General features: G+C 42.2%; 1 protein-coding gene across 1 annotated transcript in view; it reads right to left on the reverse strand.

Moving 5' to 3' along the window:
• Positions 1 to 249: 249 nt before the first annotated feature.
• Positions 250 to 16,494, reverse strand: part of LOC105020603 (leucine-rich repeat and immunoglobulin-like domain-containing nogo receptor-interacting protein 3) — a 62,989-nt gene continuing 46,744 nt past the window's right edge. The window contains exons 2-4 of the mRNA XM_010887772.5: positions 8,741 to 9,347; positions 7,876 to 8,619; positions 250 to 7,773 (exon numbers count right to left, since the gene is read on the reverse strand). Coding sequence (XP_010886074.1) covers positions 7,201 to 7,773; positions 7,876 to 8,619; positions 8,741 to 9,301 — 1,878 coding nt within the window. The 5' untranslated portion in view covers positions 9,302 to 9,347 and the 3' untranslated portion in view covers positions 250 to 7,200. The remainder of the gene's footprint in view (positions 7,774 to 7,875; positions 8,620 to 8,740; positions 9,348 to 16,494) is intronic.

A 16,494-nucleotide genomic window follows, 5' to 3' on the forward strand; every position in this document is an offset into this window, starting at 1 on the left:
GCCATGATAACGAGATTAACAGTGTTAATCACTTCACCTGTCAGTGGTCATAATGTTTTGGCTAATTGATGTATAATGTGTAACAATGCGTTTGAGAGGATAGCCCTTCTGATGCTACTGCTGTCCTCTAGTGGCCAACCAGCAGAATGACCAGTGTTTTGATGATGTGTACATTCTGTGAATGTGTTAGTGTGAATTCCTTTCAACTTTACACCAAGGCACACAGACAGACCAAGGAGAAAGAGTAGATCGGTTTAACAGTGCACCAACATGCTTTAATGACCAAAAGAGTTCATGTTTTACAAGACAGACAGTATAAAACAAATTAATAAAATAAAAACAGATGGCCGAGTGACACATATTTATACCTCTCTAGTAGCTATGTGACTGGATGAAACTCTGGAGAAGAAACACTATAGCAAATACTTGGCGCATTCTACACAACCATACCTATGGTATTTACATTTCATTAGTCACGTTACTCTGTTAGATATTACAGATCATAGATGACATGAAATGGCCAATGTATGGATTTATTGGATTTGTACAGTTTTGTTCACCAAAGTCAAATGTTGAAGCAATATTTTCAGTGGGCAGTGCAACATTATTTTGCATTTGTGACTCTGCTGGGTTGTTATTTTGGGATCAGATATTTCCCCTTTAAACATATGTGGGTGAATGTTTCTTTGGGCTAGCCTTCAGGTGGAACCTTCTGGCAACTGGTTTCTCCAGTATTACCACTTAAATTGCAAGCTGCAGTTGATAAGACCCGTCCAGTGACTGCTTGCCCAGTGCGTTGCCTCCGAGAGTGGTTTTTATACAAATGTAAAGACAAAATATCAGTATAAAAACATAAGTAGCTCAAGAATTTCTGTGGTGGTCCCATTGTTGGAATATTAATGTTATAATCCAGGGAGACTTACAGTGTCTGCCTAACCTGTTCTGAAAAGGTTGAAAGGCTAAGTACGCTCACACCCGATAGAGATAGAGGATTTTCCTGGCTCTGTCTTGTTTCAGAGGACATTACATTCTAATAACTTTTTCATAATAATGGCGACAAGAAACCCAGGAATGAGTGTCGACCAGGTCAGACTGTCACATATCCCCTCCCACTCATGAGGAATGATTAGTATTCTTACTGAGCTTGAACTTGTGTCCCACATTCATGACAGGTAGTCTTACAACGCCATGAACATAGTAGATTCAAAAGGTTAATTCTTGGTGTGAATAGAAAGTGGACAATCATCACAATGTTTCTGCAAAAAACAATTGCTTTAGACACTCATTTAGAAAATATAAAACCTCTCAAAATACTAAAAGCATAAATGATCTGAGGAAGTAGAATATCTAAATAATTTGAAGTACTGTAAGTCTATGTATTCCTAAAGGGGAGTCTTAGTTTTTGAAGTTTCACCCAGTCCCATGGTCAGCATCTATGGAATGTATTTCTATGTACTATCTATGCAGGTGTGACAGTGTTTGGTAAGTTCAGGTATATAAAAAGCATGCATAGATAAAACCTGCTAAACCCACTGGGAAAAGAAAATAGTCACGAGTCTTACAGAAGGAGATCAACCGGATTGGCAACAGTTATTCGTTGCCATCATTGCAATTGGAACCCAGGCAAGTAGTCAGAAATATCTTTAAACTTGATATTTAATTAGACACAGTCTGAGCTACAGTTAACATAGCCAAAACAGCAACCGTAGTTCAGATAAATCTTTCTGGTCTCTTTCTGATGAATCTCTTTCGGTGAAATACCCGACATATATGTAAGTCATGTTTTATGGCAATCAGTAGAATATTGTGAAGAACAGTCAATTTGTCTATATGATAATGTTTTGTCATCGGTAATTACACAATTAGTTGCCGTGTCATTGACATCTGATAAGCCATAAAATGCGTGTTTCAGTAACAATAGTTTGTGAACGTGGCCAATGCACGTTGTGTGCTATGTCCAACTCTCACCACTAAGGGTCAGTGTGACCATACTTAAAAGCAAGGATCCTTAGTTTCCTAATACATTCTTTTAGTTTGAAATGAATGATACACAGTAAGTACACCCACTGATTCTGGAAGATTCTAAAGCATAACACAGCACAAGCATATTTAAACTGCCGGAATCAGTTACAACCCAAAATATCAGCTTTGTTTTATTCTAATGTTTGCAAATACCGTATGGCCTCAAAACATGGTGTGAACTATATTTTTATACTACAAATATTGCTTTCCTATATCATACCTTGTATTAATTTATTTATCTATGGACAAGTGTCTGGTTAAATTTTCTCCAGTCCCACCGTAACCCTAACCCTAACCACCTTTTACAAAGACCCATGTGGGGTGTTTGTCATTGTTAAAATGAAGGATACCCGTGTGTGAAACCAGGGGTGACTTTGCATGGTGGTGTTCTAGTTCGAGTCTCTCCCGCCTACATACGAATGAACATCAGTGTTTAAATGACATAGCGGTGCATGCGTGTTCCACAGGGATCCTGGCGTGTTGTGGGAAAAACACACGTTGTGTCTAGCAGAGTGCACTCGTGTCAATGTGGTGATTAGTGTGGGCTTTTGCAGCTCTGATGTCGCATATTAAAGTTTTTATTCAAGGACCCAAAAATAACAGACAAATCCTAGAAGCCAAAAGAATAGCCAGCTTGTAACGCATACAGTGCTTCAGGGCCTGAAGGAACTACAGCTGATAATGTAACACTTATACTTATCAGGTGTCTTCTCAGCTGTCCCGATCCCAGCGTCATGGTCAGTTGACCTACCGAGAAAACTACCATGACAAGGGTCAGACTCTCTGAAGAACATGGCTCTACTCTACAATGACACGGAAAGACCGAAACCTCCACAAAACAAGATTCTGCCTTCAGGGGTCCATTTCATCTTCATGTTTCTTATTCTCTCAGCCCAATTAGGTCAATATATATGGAAAGACAAGGGTTTGACACCGGACCTCATTCCTTTTGAACACTGAGGGGACTATTGAAGTTAGGGGCAATTGGACAGTACAAGCGTGTGAGGTAAATGGTTAAAACACCATCATATCCTACTTTTAAGTCGCCCCAGAAATCGAATTCCTCTGATGTTTTCAATAATGGACCGGGGGAAATGACCGGTACCCAGGTGCCACCCTTAACCCTGCTGAAAATAGACATATGTAAAAACCAATGGTTTAGCCCCCTGTAGGGGCTAATGATGTCCCTTTTAACGTTGGTCTTCTTTTCATCCGCATACTCTCTGGGCCATGCTTAGAGGGGTCTACCATCACGGATGTACTCTACCACAGGGGAAGCTAAAAAATGAACACATGCACATGAACACATGCACACACACACACACACACACACGCAAACAGTGCAGTCAAGGACAAAGTGGAGAAGGAAGCAGGGGAGCGCTCAGCCTAGTTTCTCAAAACTCTTCTGATGAGACAAGACACTCCCTCTGTCACTGTGATGTCTCCCATTCCAGTGTTTCCGTAGAAACTTGAGAGGCTACAGCTCATCTGGTACACTGCATTCTCAGTGTTCTATTCAGCAGTGGCACAGTTGAATAGAGAAATGAATTAGCAGTCCGTCCATTGAATGTCCTCCATTAGAATTAATTTAAGTGTGCTGCATGCTCTGCAAAGGGTTAAATGAATAGCTAGGTAACCTGGGAAACGAGCACTCTGGTCCTGGCAAGAGACAGTGGGATATAGAACAGGTTGAGTGAAGTTCAAAGGGCCCTCTATTTCAAGTGCATTATACTGTAACTCTTCCTCTTACAATCAAGGATCTCTGAATGTCGAATGGATTTCATATGTATGCAAATGCTTATCTCCAAACCTGGACAGCGTAGCAATACCTACAAGGAAGAGAAAAATAAAGATTCCCCTCATGACAATAATGAAGAAATGGGAAAGAGGTGTGCTTTTATGGTTTAGACCAGTGGGTTAGTGGCTCAGACAAAATATTGGCAGAGATTACATATTGTACATACAGTCCTGATAAGTTTTTGTACTCAAAAGATATCCCAGAATGCAGTGAAAGGTTGGAATAGAACGTTCTAAAAGGAGGGCCTAGAGTAGGGTTCTTCTAAAAGGGGAAATAACGTTTTAGGGAACCTGGGTCATCCTTTATAATAATTTATTAAGTCCCTGATCAATGATTGATAACATTACTTAGAGCAATGACTCAAAACAACATCAAATCACTGACCACATAGAACAACTACCACACAACCATACTCCAGCCTAGTTACTGTGAATGGGGACAACAATGATGTCTGGGAATGAACTGATGAAGAAGAGAAGGAGAGAAAGATAGCCTAACTAAATACCTTCATCTAATCCCTACTTCTGTGACTGACATTTACACCATTATATCATCAACAATCACAACAGTCATTGCCACAAACAGGAAAACCTCAAGACTGGAATGAGAAACATCCAGTGAGTAACTTACTTTGTTCTCAAGACTGGCGTGATGGGAGCCAAGATGTATTCGTTTCTGGCAGATAGAAAACAAGGCCAATTTCCTAATCTATTTCCATTCAGCCTCATTAAACTTTAATAAATACAGAACTATTTATCATCACACAGGCCATTTGGTCGTCATGTTCTACAGATGTACTAGAGGATAATTCTAAAGCTTTCCGAATTAATCTGACTAGAAGACTTGTCCTAGACAAAGCTTCCAAACCTTTTTTTACCCCAAAACTTTTATCTGCATCATGGAAAATAGTGAACTCTCCACACACGCAGGCACATAACACAAACCTTCTATAAACGGAAGCTCATGTTGAGCACAGCAGTAATCTCTCTGACAGATGCCAAAGTTAAACGGTTAACAGTTAACAAGTAAATGTTTAGGGAGGTCAACTGAGGTAAAACATAAAAGAGGGAACTAAATGAATGAGAACAGAACAGGTCATAATTAATACCACAGTACTCTCCACTTTACAATGCAGGTGGTGTGGGCAGGGTTCACATTACTACACATACATTTTCTTGTTATCGGTCTCCAGCCAGGGACCCCTCCCATTGGTGGACCCAGTGGGGGGCGCGGTGTGCGGGATTGAGGGGGGATGCACTGGGCTAGGGGGGCACAAACATTTGCGCACTGGCCGTCTCAGAGAATGAAAGAGTTTAGTTGTCAACACAGTTCTTTTGTGACTCATAATAGCTTGACATTCCATTCTGGATATTCCAGTTCTATAGTGTTGTGAGTAATAATATGTCGGTGTGCCATTCTGGATATTACAGTTCTATAGTGTTGTGAGCAATAACAGGGTGGTGTGCCATTCTGGCTTCTGTAGTTCTATAATGTTGTAAGTGATCACAGGGTGGTGTGCTGTTCTGGATACTACAGTTCTATAATGTTGTGAGTGATGGCAGGGTGGTGTCTGACTGTCTATATGACTGACTGGGCCACTCTGCCTGTTAAAGTACAGCAGATGGTCTTAGGATCGTTATGGTGGCTCACAAGGTGGTAATAACAATTATTATTCTAGCAGTGTGTGGACCATGCAGCTGCTGCTGAATATGAAAGGAAAACTAACAGGATTAATCTAATCCAAACTCATGCTACGGCTTATAATGAAAACTATACAGCGGTCGCTTACTAAATGCATGGATTTTTGTTTCTACAAGCAGTATTGGTAGAATGTCATCTGGAATCTGCGCGCATGTGTGTTTGTGCATGTGTGCACGCTCATCTGGGTGTGTTTGTCCTGAGAAAAAGTAACGTTCAATATGTGAGTAAGAGAGGTGCGTGTGATGGTGCTGTTGACGTGTGAATGTGTCCTGTCCAGGGTCGGACTCTGAGCATTTCCTGACCTCCAGGCAGCTCCCCCTGACAGCCCTGTGGAGGCTGGTTCTTCCCCACCACAGCCCAGGGCAGGCAGCACCGTCAGTGGGAGGCATTAACACTCACCCCTCCACCTCCCTCTCCCCCTCACATCCGTTGCTACTGGCAGTGGTGTTAGCGGAAGGTTAGAACGATCTTACCAATGCCACGACTCCCTCCTGCCCTGGGCTGTGTTAGTTGTCATGGATACCGTGTGACCCACGCCCGCTGGGCTTGGTTTCCCAACCAAGCCCTTGGGGCGACGGGCCGTCATGGAAACTGTCGGCCAGTGCGCTTTATTCCAACTCACACAGCTAACCTTGTCGCAAACGGTCTTGTCTGACAGTGAAGTGGCCCCCAATTTAGAATTTCAACGAGTGGTACTCAAAAGCTCAAATAGGCAAGCCACTTTTTTATATGAATTGGAATGGGTCAAATTATTAGAATAGGTTTCATGCATTAATTCCACTTGGATTCAGTCTCTACGTAGAGTCCTTGTCTCAGCACAACCTTCGTCAGCTGTGGTCTTTATGGTGTCTTTTGTGACAATATAAATAATATTCCAAATCTCTTACAAAAATGGCTTGTTTTTATTCAATACTATACTCGTACTACTATACAGCTTACTCTGAATTGCAATATTTACATGCTATTGCAATATTTCTCAGAAAGGCAGAATTTAAGAATGCAAGACTACAATTGTTGTGATCATTTGATAGCCATGCCTCTCCATGCCCTGGGTGGCCATTGACAAGGTTAGAGGTTCAAAGTCTGACCAAGTAAACTTTATTAAAATAGTGGAGGTCTTCAACAGCGATGTCCATACTAAAATGGCCATTTAGCCACTAGACATGTCTTACCTTCTCTATGGCAATGACCTTAACAAATACATAGCTTAACAAATCCTTTTCACTATCTGGGCTGTCACTTCCTGTGAGAGAGACATAACTAAAAACTTTACACAGCAAAGTAATTACCCAGTTAAAGATCACAATAAGTTCTTAGCTTCTATAATTCTTATCAAGCTAAATGGCAATGTAGCTTATTTTCAAAAATACTTGAGGTTATCAAGTTGAATTAAAAGGTTGTACTTATTTTAAAAGATATTCTGTAAAGTTAATCTTAAATACACATTTGCACCACAAGCTGAATAAAATCAGTAAGAGGCAGTGAGATCAAGGGCATCATGTTTTTTTTCACCATCAACCCAAACCGAATCTGGTCATCATAACGTGCCATGTGTGAATTATATATGCATTTTATTTCATTACTTTTTTCTTTTTGCGAGTCAGCGCTGTGTGTGTTTTGTCAAACACGTTTCCGGGACGTGTTTATGCCTCCCCCGAGTGACCCCTGGCTGCGTTTTTTCATATCATCTTCATGTTGAATTTCCGGGCCCCTCCGGCCCCCCCTGCGGTCGCTGGCCCCTCTGCCTTCCGGAAAGGGGTCTCCACGGTGAAGTTGTTTTTGCGTTGGCCCCGCCCCCTGCTCCATGCAAACAACAGCAGGAAGCAGAAGAGCACCACACCCAAGAAAGTGATGCAGCCCATCGCCGTGGAGACCAGGATGGTGGTCAGGTCCAGAGTGAACTTGAGGAAGACGCGCGTGTTGTTCAGGTTTGTGTCGTTGAAGAACTCACTGCCATACAGTGAGCGGTTGGCCAGGAAGGCCGACGCGGCATCCAGCGGCATACCCCGCACTGTGAGCATGGCGAAGTAGGTATCGTTGCCGCCGGCGTTGCTGGCGATGCACATGTAGGTGCCGCTGTCGGTGACCTGGGCGTAGCGGATCTCCAGCGTCCCTCCCGGCAGCACGGTGATACGACCGTTGCTCTTGGCTGTGATTAGTCGGCGCTGAGGGGAGATCCACATGATGTTCGGGGCCGGCTCTCCTACTGCACTGCAGAGGAAACTCACCGGCTGGCCTTCATGAGCGGTCACCTAGGAGGAAGGCATGGAAACGGTAAGTAGTGTAGATATTAATGGGTAACTACTCTCTACTTACAACATGCTTACACGCACAGCCATGTGGGATGACGTTACCTGCTGAAGCTTGCGGTTGCGTATCTTGGGCTTCTGGCAGGTGAAGTGATCAAAGAGCGCTGAGTCGGTGAAGGTGCTGAGGCTGTACCCCTGCACCTCCACTGGCCCAGCGCAGACAGGCACTCTGCCGTCAAAATTGAGGGTCTTGCGTCTCTGCAGGATCCACAACAGACGGCAGTCACACAGAAGCGGGTTCCCGTCCACCCGCAGCGTCTCCAAGCTGTTGACGGAGTGGAACGATCCCTCCTCCAAGGTCTGGAGTTCGTTGGAGGAGAAGTTGAGGACCCGGATCTGTCTGAGGCCTCCAAGAGAGTGAGGTTCCACTGTAGCCAGGCCTGTGTTTACCATGACCAGCTCCTTGAGCCTCAGCAGGTCTCTGAAGGCCCAGGGCTCCAGGGTGGTGATGGGGTTGTAGGACAGGTTGAGGTGGGTGAGGTGGATCAGGTTCCTGAAAGAGGACGAGGGAACAGAGGTGATGTTGCTGTTAGTGATGGACAACCAGGTGAGGTCCAAGCCCTGGAAGCTTAGAGGGGAGATGTAATCTAGATAGGGCCAGTTGTCAATCTCCAGGCCCCGCAGGTTGGTCAGCTTGCGAAAGTTCTGGTCCTCCAGGGCGGCGATGCTGAGGTGGCGTAGTCGTAAAGTTACCAGACTACGTAAGTAGGATAGAGTCTGGCCAGAGATAGATGTCAGGTTGCAGCGCTCAATGGTGAGGTCCTCCAGCCCAATCAGACCAGAGAAGGCCTACAAAAATAATCAGATGAAACTTGATTAAATCATAAAACTCTCTGAACGATGTCAGAACAGAATTAATAAGATGTCATAGACAGACCAGGAACCCTGAGATGTTTGGAAAACAACTTACCTTATGAGAGATGTAAACCAAATCGTTGTCTCCCACCTCTAGGTGTCTCAGACTCCTCAGGTCTTGGAAGGTGTAGTCCAACAGAATCACCATCTTGTTCTCACTCAGGTCCAGCATGGTAAGATTGCTCAGTTTGGCGAAAGCCCCCATGGGAACCAGTTTAAGCTGGTTCGCCCTGAGCCTCAACACCCGGAGATTTTGCAGGTTGGCAAAAGCATTGGGCTCTAGTGTGGCAATGAGGTTCTCACTCAGGTCAACTTCTTCAAGGTGTGGATAAGGCGCCAGGTCGCCCGACTCAACCCAGCGTAGCCGGTTCCGACTGAGGTCCAGAAGACGTGTTTCTGTGGGGATGCCCTCTGGAATGCCGGTGAGGCGTCGCCGCTGGCAAGAGACGGACCGGATTTGGGCCGAGCACTCGCATCGCGGTGGGCATGCCTGACAACCATCTGGTAGCAGGGTTGTAATGGCAACCAGCAGCAGGCCCGGCCCCCAGAGACTCACCAAACGACTCGAGGACAGGGACCATCTACCCGGGGAGCCAATCATGGCCCTGGTGGTCATGGTCTGACTCCTAGCCTATCACAGGCAGAGTCAGTGCTCCACACACCTATAAAAAAAGGGAAGATATAGAAGAGATTAGTAAGAACCAGTGGGAGTTAAGAGGAATAGAGAGAAGAACATGGATCATATTTTGAGGAGACAGCAGATAAAGACAGATATAGGGAGGTTAAAGAAAAAGAGAAAGGGGGAGTTATTTATTTTATTTTGTCCTCTCCCCAATTTCGCCTCATCGCAACAACTCCACAGGAGGTTTGAGTGAGTTGGAGATGTGCCTCCTAGCCACATTTTTGCTTCTTGCTCAACCAGGAAGCGTTCAACAGCGTACATGCTGGGAGCTTCCCGGGGAAAAACCCTGATTAAGCTTGCAGCCACCCCGCCTACCACAAGGAGTTGCTATAACATGGCAAGACAAGGCAGCCCTGTCCAGCATCCCACCCATCTACCTCCAGGCATTGCTTAGCCAATTTGCACTGCCTCAACAGCACCCCCGGGCACTGTCGGTACATCACGACTAGTATTCCAACTCTTGGCCACAATGGCACAGCTGTACTGTGAGACCACTGAAACTCAAGCCTTGAGAAGTAAGAGTTGAGGTAAGTAATATGAGACAGGGAGAGAGGGAAGACCCAAAGACAGAAGAGTGTAGTCGAACGGGAGGAAGAAAGATGGAGATGTCTTTTGAGACACCTAACACACACACACATGCTCATTAAAAAGACATTCAGTACCCTGAATAATCCATGCTCCCTACCGTACAGCTGTCATCAAACCCCTGACAACCAGAGCTTAGACATGTCACATCTCCTTAACAAAGCATTAAACTACCACTGACACCATCACACAGGATGATTATTCAGTTTACTAAATTTAAGACACCGAAGATACTTGTTCTTTTATCTATTGGTGTAGCAGTAGAACTAGGTCACTGGGAGTCACGTGAGTGAAAAGAAGTCCATGGATTCAAACGTCTCTTCTCCTTCTCTGCAAGCCACGTGCTTACTTTACACACAGAAACTATATGACACAATGCATGACGTTATGCAAAGAGACTGGATTTGTAAAAAGAAAATACAAAGAAAAGTCTGTGATATGAGTGTTTATGGGACAACATTTGGGATTCATATCACAGTGACAATATTTTCTTTGCACAAAGACAGATCTCACCAGGCCACAGATCTCTCTCCATGTATCTTATTTCACCAGGCTGCTGACTTAATCAAGCTCAACTTCACCAGGCTCCATACCTCATCAAGCCCAACTTCACCAGGCTGCAGACTCCATCAATCCCAACTTTACCAGCCTCCAGACCTCATCAAGGCCAACTTCACTAGCCTCCAGACCTTATCAAGCCCCTAACTTCACCAGCCTTCAGAACTCAATAGGCCCTGACTTCATCTGGCTCCAGACCCCACCAGGCTCCTGACATCACCAGGCTCCAGACTTCACCAGGCTCCAGACATCACCAGGCTCCAGACTTCACCAGGCTCCAGACATCACCAGGCTCCAGACTTCACCAGGCTCCAGACCTCACCAGGCTCCTGACCACCAGACTCCCGAGAATCTGAGAGCTCCATCCAAAATTATTTCCACCAAATCCCCAGTTAAAGTTTTTTATGTTGGATTTGATCATGTAATGTTATATGTACACATCTGACATGACATATGCATTTATATTTACCAAATAGATTATTGAAGACTATACTGTACACCTAATTTCAATTTCCAGTCCTCTCCCTCAGCTTTTTACAGAAAGAGGCAGAGTGATTGCTTTGTTGTTGTTTCAATTAAGGACTAGCTTTAAACACTGGAAGAGAGCTGATATCAGCACTACACAATTAGCCCCTCAGAGACAAGCAAGGTTAGACTGATAGACCCCATGAAACACCTTGTCAGGAATAAAAAAAACAGCTTCAGTACAGCCTGTTTTAACAGGAGTTATTCGTCCCAGAGGCCCACAATATTAGTGTCGCTTCCCAATTTCATTTATCTGCTTGCTCTGCCCTAATATTTACCCTCACACTTAAGTGTCTTACAGTTTCCAGGACAATGTGGGCTAGAAGTAGGACACAAAACAATTTCAGATAAAGAGTTGCATTCATGAATTCCATCAGCACATTTTATAAGCTAAACAAAGGTCTGATAAAAAAACTATAAGAAAAGATCATATAAGTACAATAAATGTTTTCTCAATTTGAAATTAATTTTGAAATAGTCTGTGTCAACTCTGTGAAATCTGTGAAAAAAAGAAACTACAGCTTGTTTGATTAATTTCCCCCTACTTTCTCCCCTTTAAACTCTTGGTTGATCTCTGCTCTGCTCAACGCTGTTGAGAATTAACAGAGTATAAGTAGAAAACAAACAGTCTGGAATAGTTTACCCAAATAGCATTGTATACATCAAGCATAGTGCAGCAGATATTTTCTTTTACATTAATTCGATTTTATGAATGTCAGGTTTGCCACACAGTTGTGCTCAAAAGTTTGCATACCCTTGGAGAATTGGCAATATATGTACCATTTGTAAAGAAAACATGAGTTAGCAGGCAAAACACGTCTTATATTTCTTATGGGATTCACATACATCTGTAGGTCAAAATGACCTAATCATAATGACACAATCATAAAACAAAATATGGCAAAAAAGAAAATAATGAACTGACCCCTGTTTAAAAGTCTGCATACCCTTAGTTCTTAATACGGTGTATTTCACCTTTTAGCATCAATGACAGGATGCAGTCTTTTCTAATAGCTATCTATGAGGCCCTGAATTCTTGCAGGTGGTATAGCTGCCCATTCATTTTGGCAAAATGCCTCCAGGTCATACAAAGTCTTTGGTTGTCTTGCATGAACCACACATTTGAGATCTCCCTAGAGTGGCTCGATGATATTAAGGTCAGGAGACTGTAATGGCCACTCCAAAACCTTCAACTTGTTTTGCTGTAACCACTGGAGAGTCAACTTGGCCTTGTGCTTAAGGTCATTGTCGTGCTGGAAAGTCTAAGAGTGTCCCATGCGCAACTTTCGTGCAGAAGAATGCAAATAGTCTGTCAGTATTTTCTGGTAACATGCTGCATTCATCCTGCCATCAATTTTCACAAGATTCCCAGTGCCTTTAGAGCTCACACACCCCCAAAACATCAGTGAGCCACCACCATGCTTCACAGTGGGGATGGTATTCTGTTCACTGTAGGCCTTGTTGTCCCCTCTCCAAACATAGCACCTATGATTGTGACCATAAAGCTCAATTTTGGTCTCGTCACTCCAAATTACAGTGTGCCAGAAGCTGTGAGCCGTGTCAAAGTGTTGTCGGGCATATTGTAACCAGGCTTTTTTGTGGCATTGGCGCAGTAAAGGCTTCTTTCTGGCATCTCGACCAGCTACTCATTTTTGTTCAAGTTTTGTCATATTGTGCTCCTTGAAACAACCACAGCGTCTTTTTCCAGAGCAGCCTGTATTTGTCCTTAGGGCTACCTGTGGGATTTTCTTTGTATCCCAAAACAATTCTTCTTGCAGTTTTGGCTGAATTCTTTCTTGGGTTGGTATCAAGAGAAACATGCATTTTCCACTTCTTAATAAGTGAGTGTAAAGTACTGACTGGCATTTGCAAGGCTTCAGATATCCTTTTATATCCTTTTCCATCTTTATAAAGTTCCTTCACCTTGTTACGCAGGTCTTTTGAAAGTTATTTTCTGCTCCCCATGGCTCAGTATCTAACCTGCTCAGTGCATCCACGTGAGAGCTAACAAACTCATTGACTATTTATACACAGACACTGATTGCTATTTAAAAAGCCACAGGTGTGGGAAATTCACCTTTAATTGCTATTTTCACCTGTGTGTGTCACCTTGTGTGTCTGTAACAAGGCCAAACATTCAAGGTTATGTAAACCTTTGATAAGGGCCATTTGGGTGATTTCTGTTATCATTATGATTTAAAAAGGATCCAAACAACTATGTGATAATAAATGGCTTGATAGGATCACTATTCTTAAATAAAAGTTGTCTTGCATGATCAGTCATATTTTCTAAATGAATGCCAAAACTTTACAATTTCTGTCAGGGTATGCAAACCTATGAGCACGACTGTATGTTCTTATTTAGCTGTTATTTAGTGGTGAAACACCATGAACGAAGCACACTGTTAACTAATGCTGCTACTCTGCATTCATAGATTTAATAGTGATCTTAAGGAGAATGAGAAGGAGAGTGTGTTGCAACATAGCAACAATATCTCACAGTCTCACGTCTGTATCCAACGTTTTTTCAGCAGGAGATAAACGTTTATGGGTGAAGTGGAAAACGAGTGAAGTTAAAGCAAATGTCTACAGGGCCTTAACTGGAGGGGTGTTAAGGGATCTGAAGATCGGTTGTGATTCAGGCAGAGCTGAACAAATTAATAATACATGTGCTAGTATATGTTTATTGGGTGCTGTTCATGAGTTGAGTCCAGACACTCCTGTTTCTGTCTCAAAGAGATGAAAAATATTCCCCAGTTGCATAGCTATTTCCTTAGGATTCTTTTCTTGCTGCTTTGATTACACTGTGGGCATCATGCAGTGTTCCACAACGTTAGGATATGAGACTATTGTTATTCCTAATTCTGTAAAATTATGAGAGAAAAACAACCAAAGTTGTGGATTTCTACAAGATTGCAGTATAGTGTACTCTACCTTATAAAATCAACAAACTTCAAACCCAATCAAAATCCTACTTAAATGAACAGGAAATGAGGATGAATTACCAGGTGCTTCCACTTGCTATTATTACCCAGGTGGAATCCTGAACACTGTTTAGTGAAAGGCCATGGTATGTAAGACTGTATACCACAGAACTAACTAAAGAGTTATTTTTACAGTTGCAGTTTTGTTTTTATTAGCAGTAAATGTACCTAGGGAGCTTATGATAAATCAACAATACATCACTGTTAATAGTCTTATCCAGACACTTATTGTGCTGTGCCTTACAACTGCCAATCATTTGGCAATATAACTAACCCTCTGATGCCTTATTCCTTGAACATGCAATTTATTATGCCATAGATGCTCTTGGTTTCCCATAGGAGGCCTGCAAGTAGGAAACAGAAGTATTTGACATAAATATTTGCATACATGAGTTCAAAATGTCAATAAAGCTGACAAATTATTTTCTGATGGAAAAAAGTAAACTAGAGTAAGTTTGCTCAGTCTGAAATTAATCTCCAAATAATCAGTGACAACTGTGTAGTTGGAGGCTGTGATACCAACTATGTGAGGTTGATACACCATCAAAGAGTCCAGGCTGATGTCCTGGGATATCTAAAGATCTTCTATGTAGCCTTTACCTTCAAACTCCTCTTGATTGTCTTGTATGCATCATGGAGCAACATGAATTACATATACTGTGTGTGAGTCTCTGCTTATTATTAATAGTGTTTATTATTAACAGTTTCTTACTCTAACCATTCAGACTACAGACATTATTGTAAAACCCTGTTTGCATCTGTCTAATCTCACCAAAACCCACAGAGCTCATAATGCTCCTCACAATGATTGTCATGGAATGTGGAAAAACTAGATTTATACTATATTAAACCCTGATTTTTTTTTAACACAAACGTAATGTTTACAAGGGGTTTAAATAACAACAGTATTCTTATGGGACACTGATATACATGCTGTCCCAAATCTAAAGCCTGTGATAAAAGGGTTGATGAGGCAACATATATTAATATTCAGTTTTTATTTAGGGGTGAACCACCATGAAAGAGGCACACTTTAAACTGTATTAATGGTTTAGTTGCAAAGATGAATGAGCAGAGAATGTTATAATACGATGCCTTGCAAAAATATTCAAATCCCTGTCCAATTGTCTGATTTTACGAAATTACAAATAGTGCATTGATATGACTTACTGTTTGATAATTTATACAAAAAAATGTCAGTAATAAATACAGTGTTGTGGAAGCTCTCAGGGTTTACAGATGAAATAAATGTCCCTAACAAGAACACAGTTACCATATAATAGGCCTCCACCTGTGATCCATTAAAGATAATGTCATATTTTCTGGATGCCAATGCCAATATTGAAGGATCATTGTTCAGGCTGTGAATCTGGAGAAAAATAAAGAATGAGGTAAACTCAACAGAAGTTAGAGATTAAATTATACAAATCCATAGATTTGGTACAAGATAATATGCAAATGTTTGGATATGCCATTAAGCACAATTCGATCAATAATCAGGAAGTGGAAGCTGAGAACACATGAGACAACGACAGAGCGTTTTGGCCAACTACAATGTACAATGTACTACTCAAGACAGGTCATCCCTACAGTGAAGTACGGTGGTGGCAGCATCACGCTGTTTGGATCCTTCTCAAAAGAACAAAACCTCAAGAACAAAAAAGTGAATGTCCTCAAGGTGAATGTCCTACACTGTCCCTGTCAAAGGCCTGATCTCAATCCCATTGCAAATGTGTAGAACTATTTGAAATCCAAACAACCTGAACAACCCGGAGCAAATCGGCCAAGACGAATGGGCCATAAATCACTCCGACATCACTCGGTATGCAATTGGTCCCACTGATTTGGTCAGGGGTTTAATTTCTTTTCCAAAGCACTAACTGTATATTACAGCAGAAACATATCCCAGTCTTATGTCAACATCCAACATTCATCTAGGGGGATATGAATGTCTATGGATGGAGTGAAGGAGAAAAATGTAAAGTTAAAGCAAATGTCTACAGGGCCTATGCTGGAGGTTTGTGATTCAGGCAGAGATAAACAGATTAATAATATATGTGCTAGTATATGTTTATTGGGTGCCTTTCCCAGGCTGAGTTCTGACACTCCTGTCTCGGTCTCAAAGAGATGAAAAATATTCCCTAGTTGCTTAGACAATTTTTGGCTACTTTCATTACACTTTGGGCAAGCAGAGTTTCACTACTTTTGGATAAGAGACAATGCTCAGTGGAGAATACTATTGTTATAACAAAAATAATTGCTATATCTATTTCTGTATATTTTTAATGGAAATACAAACAAATTTGAGGATTTGAATAAGATTCAAGTATGGTGATTATCCAGTTTTCCTTGTCATACTGCATTTCCACACAACAAGTTCAGGAAATAACACAACTAACTTTCGTAAGAGCTGGTTTAAAATATGATAATTCTGTACAGCACAGCATGTTTTAACAGATGGTTAAAGCAAAGGTG

The sequence above is a fragment of the Esox lucius genome, chromosome 3, assembly GCF_011004845.1.
Source record: "Esox lucius isolate fEsoLuc1 chromosome 3, fEsoLuc1.pri, whole genome shotgun sequence".
NCBI lineage: Eukaryota > Metazoa > Chordata > Actinopteri > Esociformes > Esocidae > Esox > Esox lucius.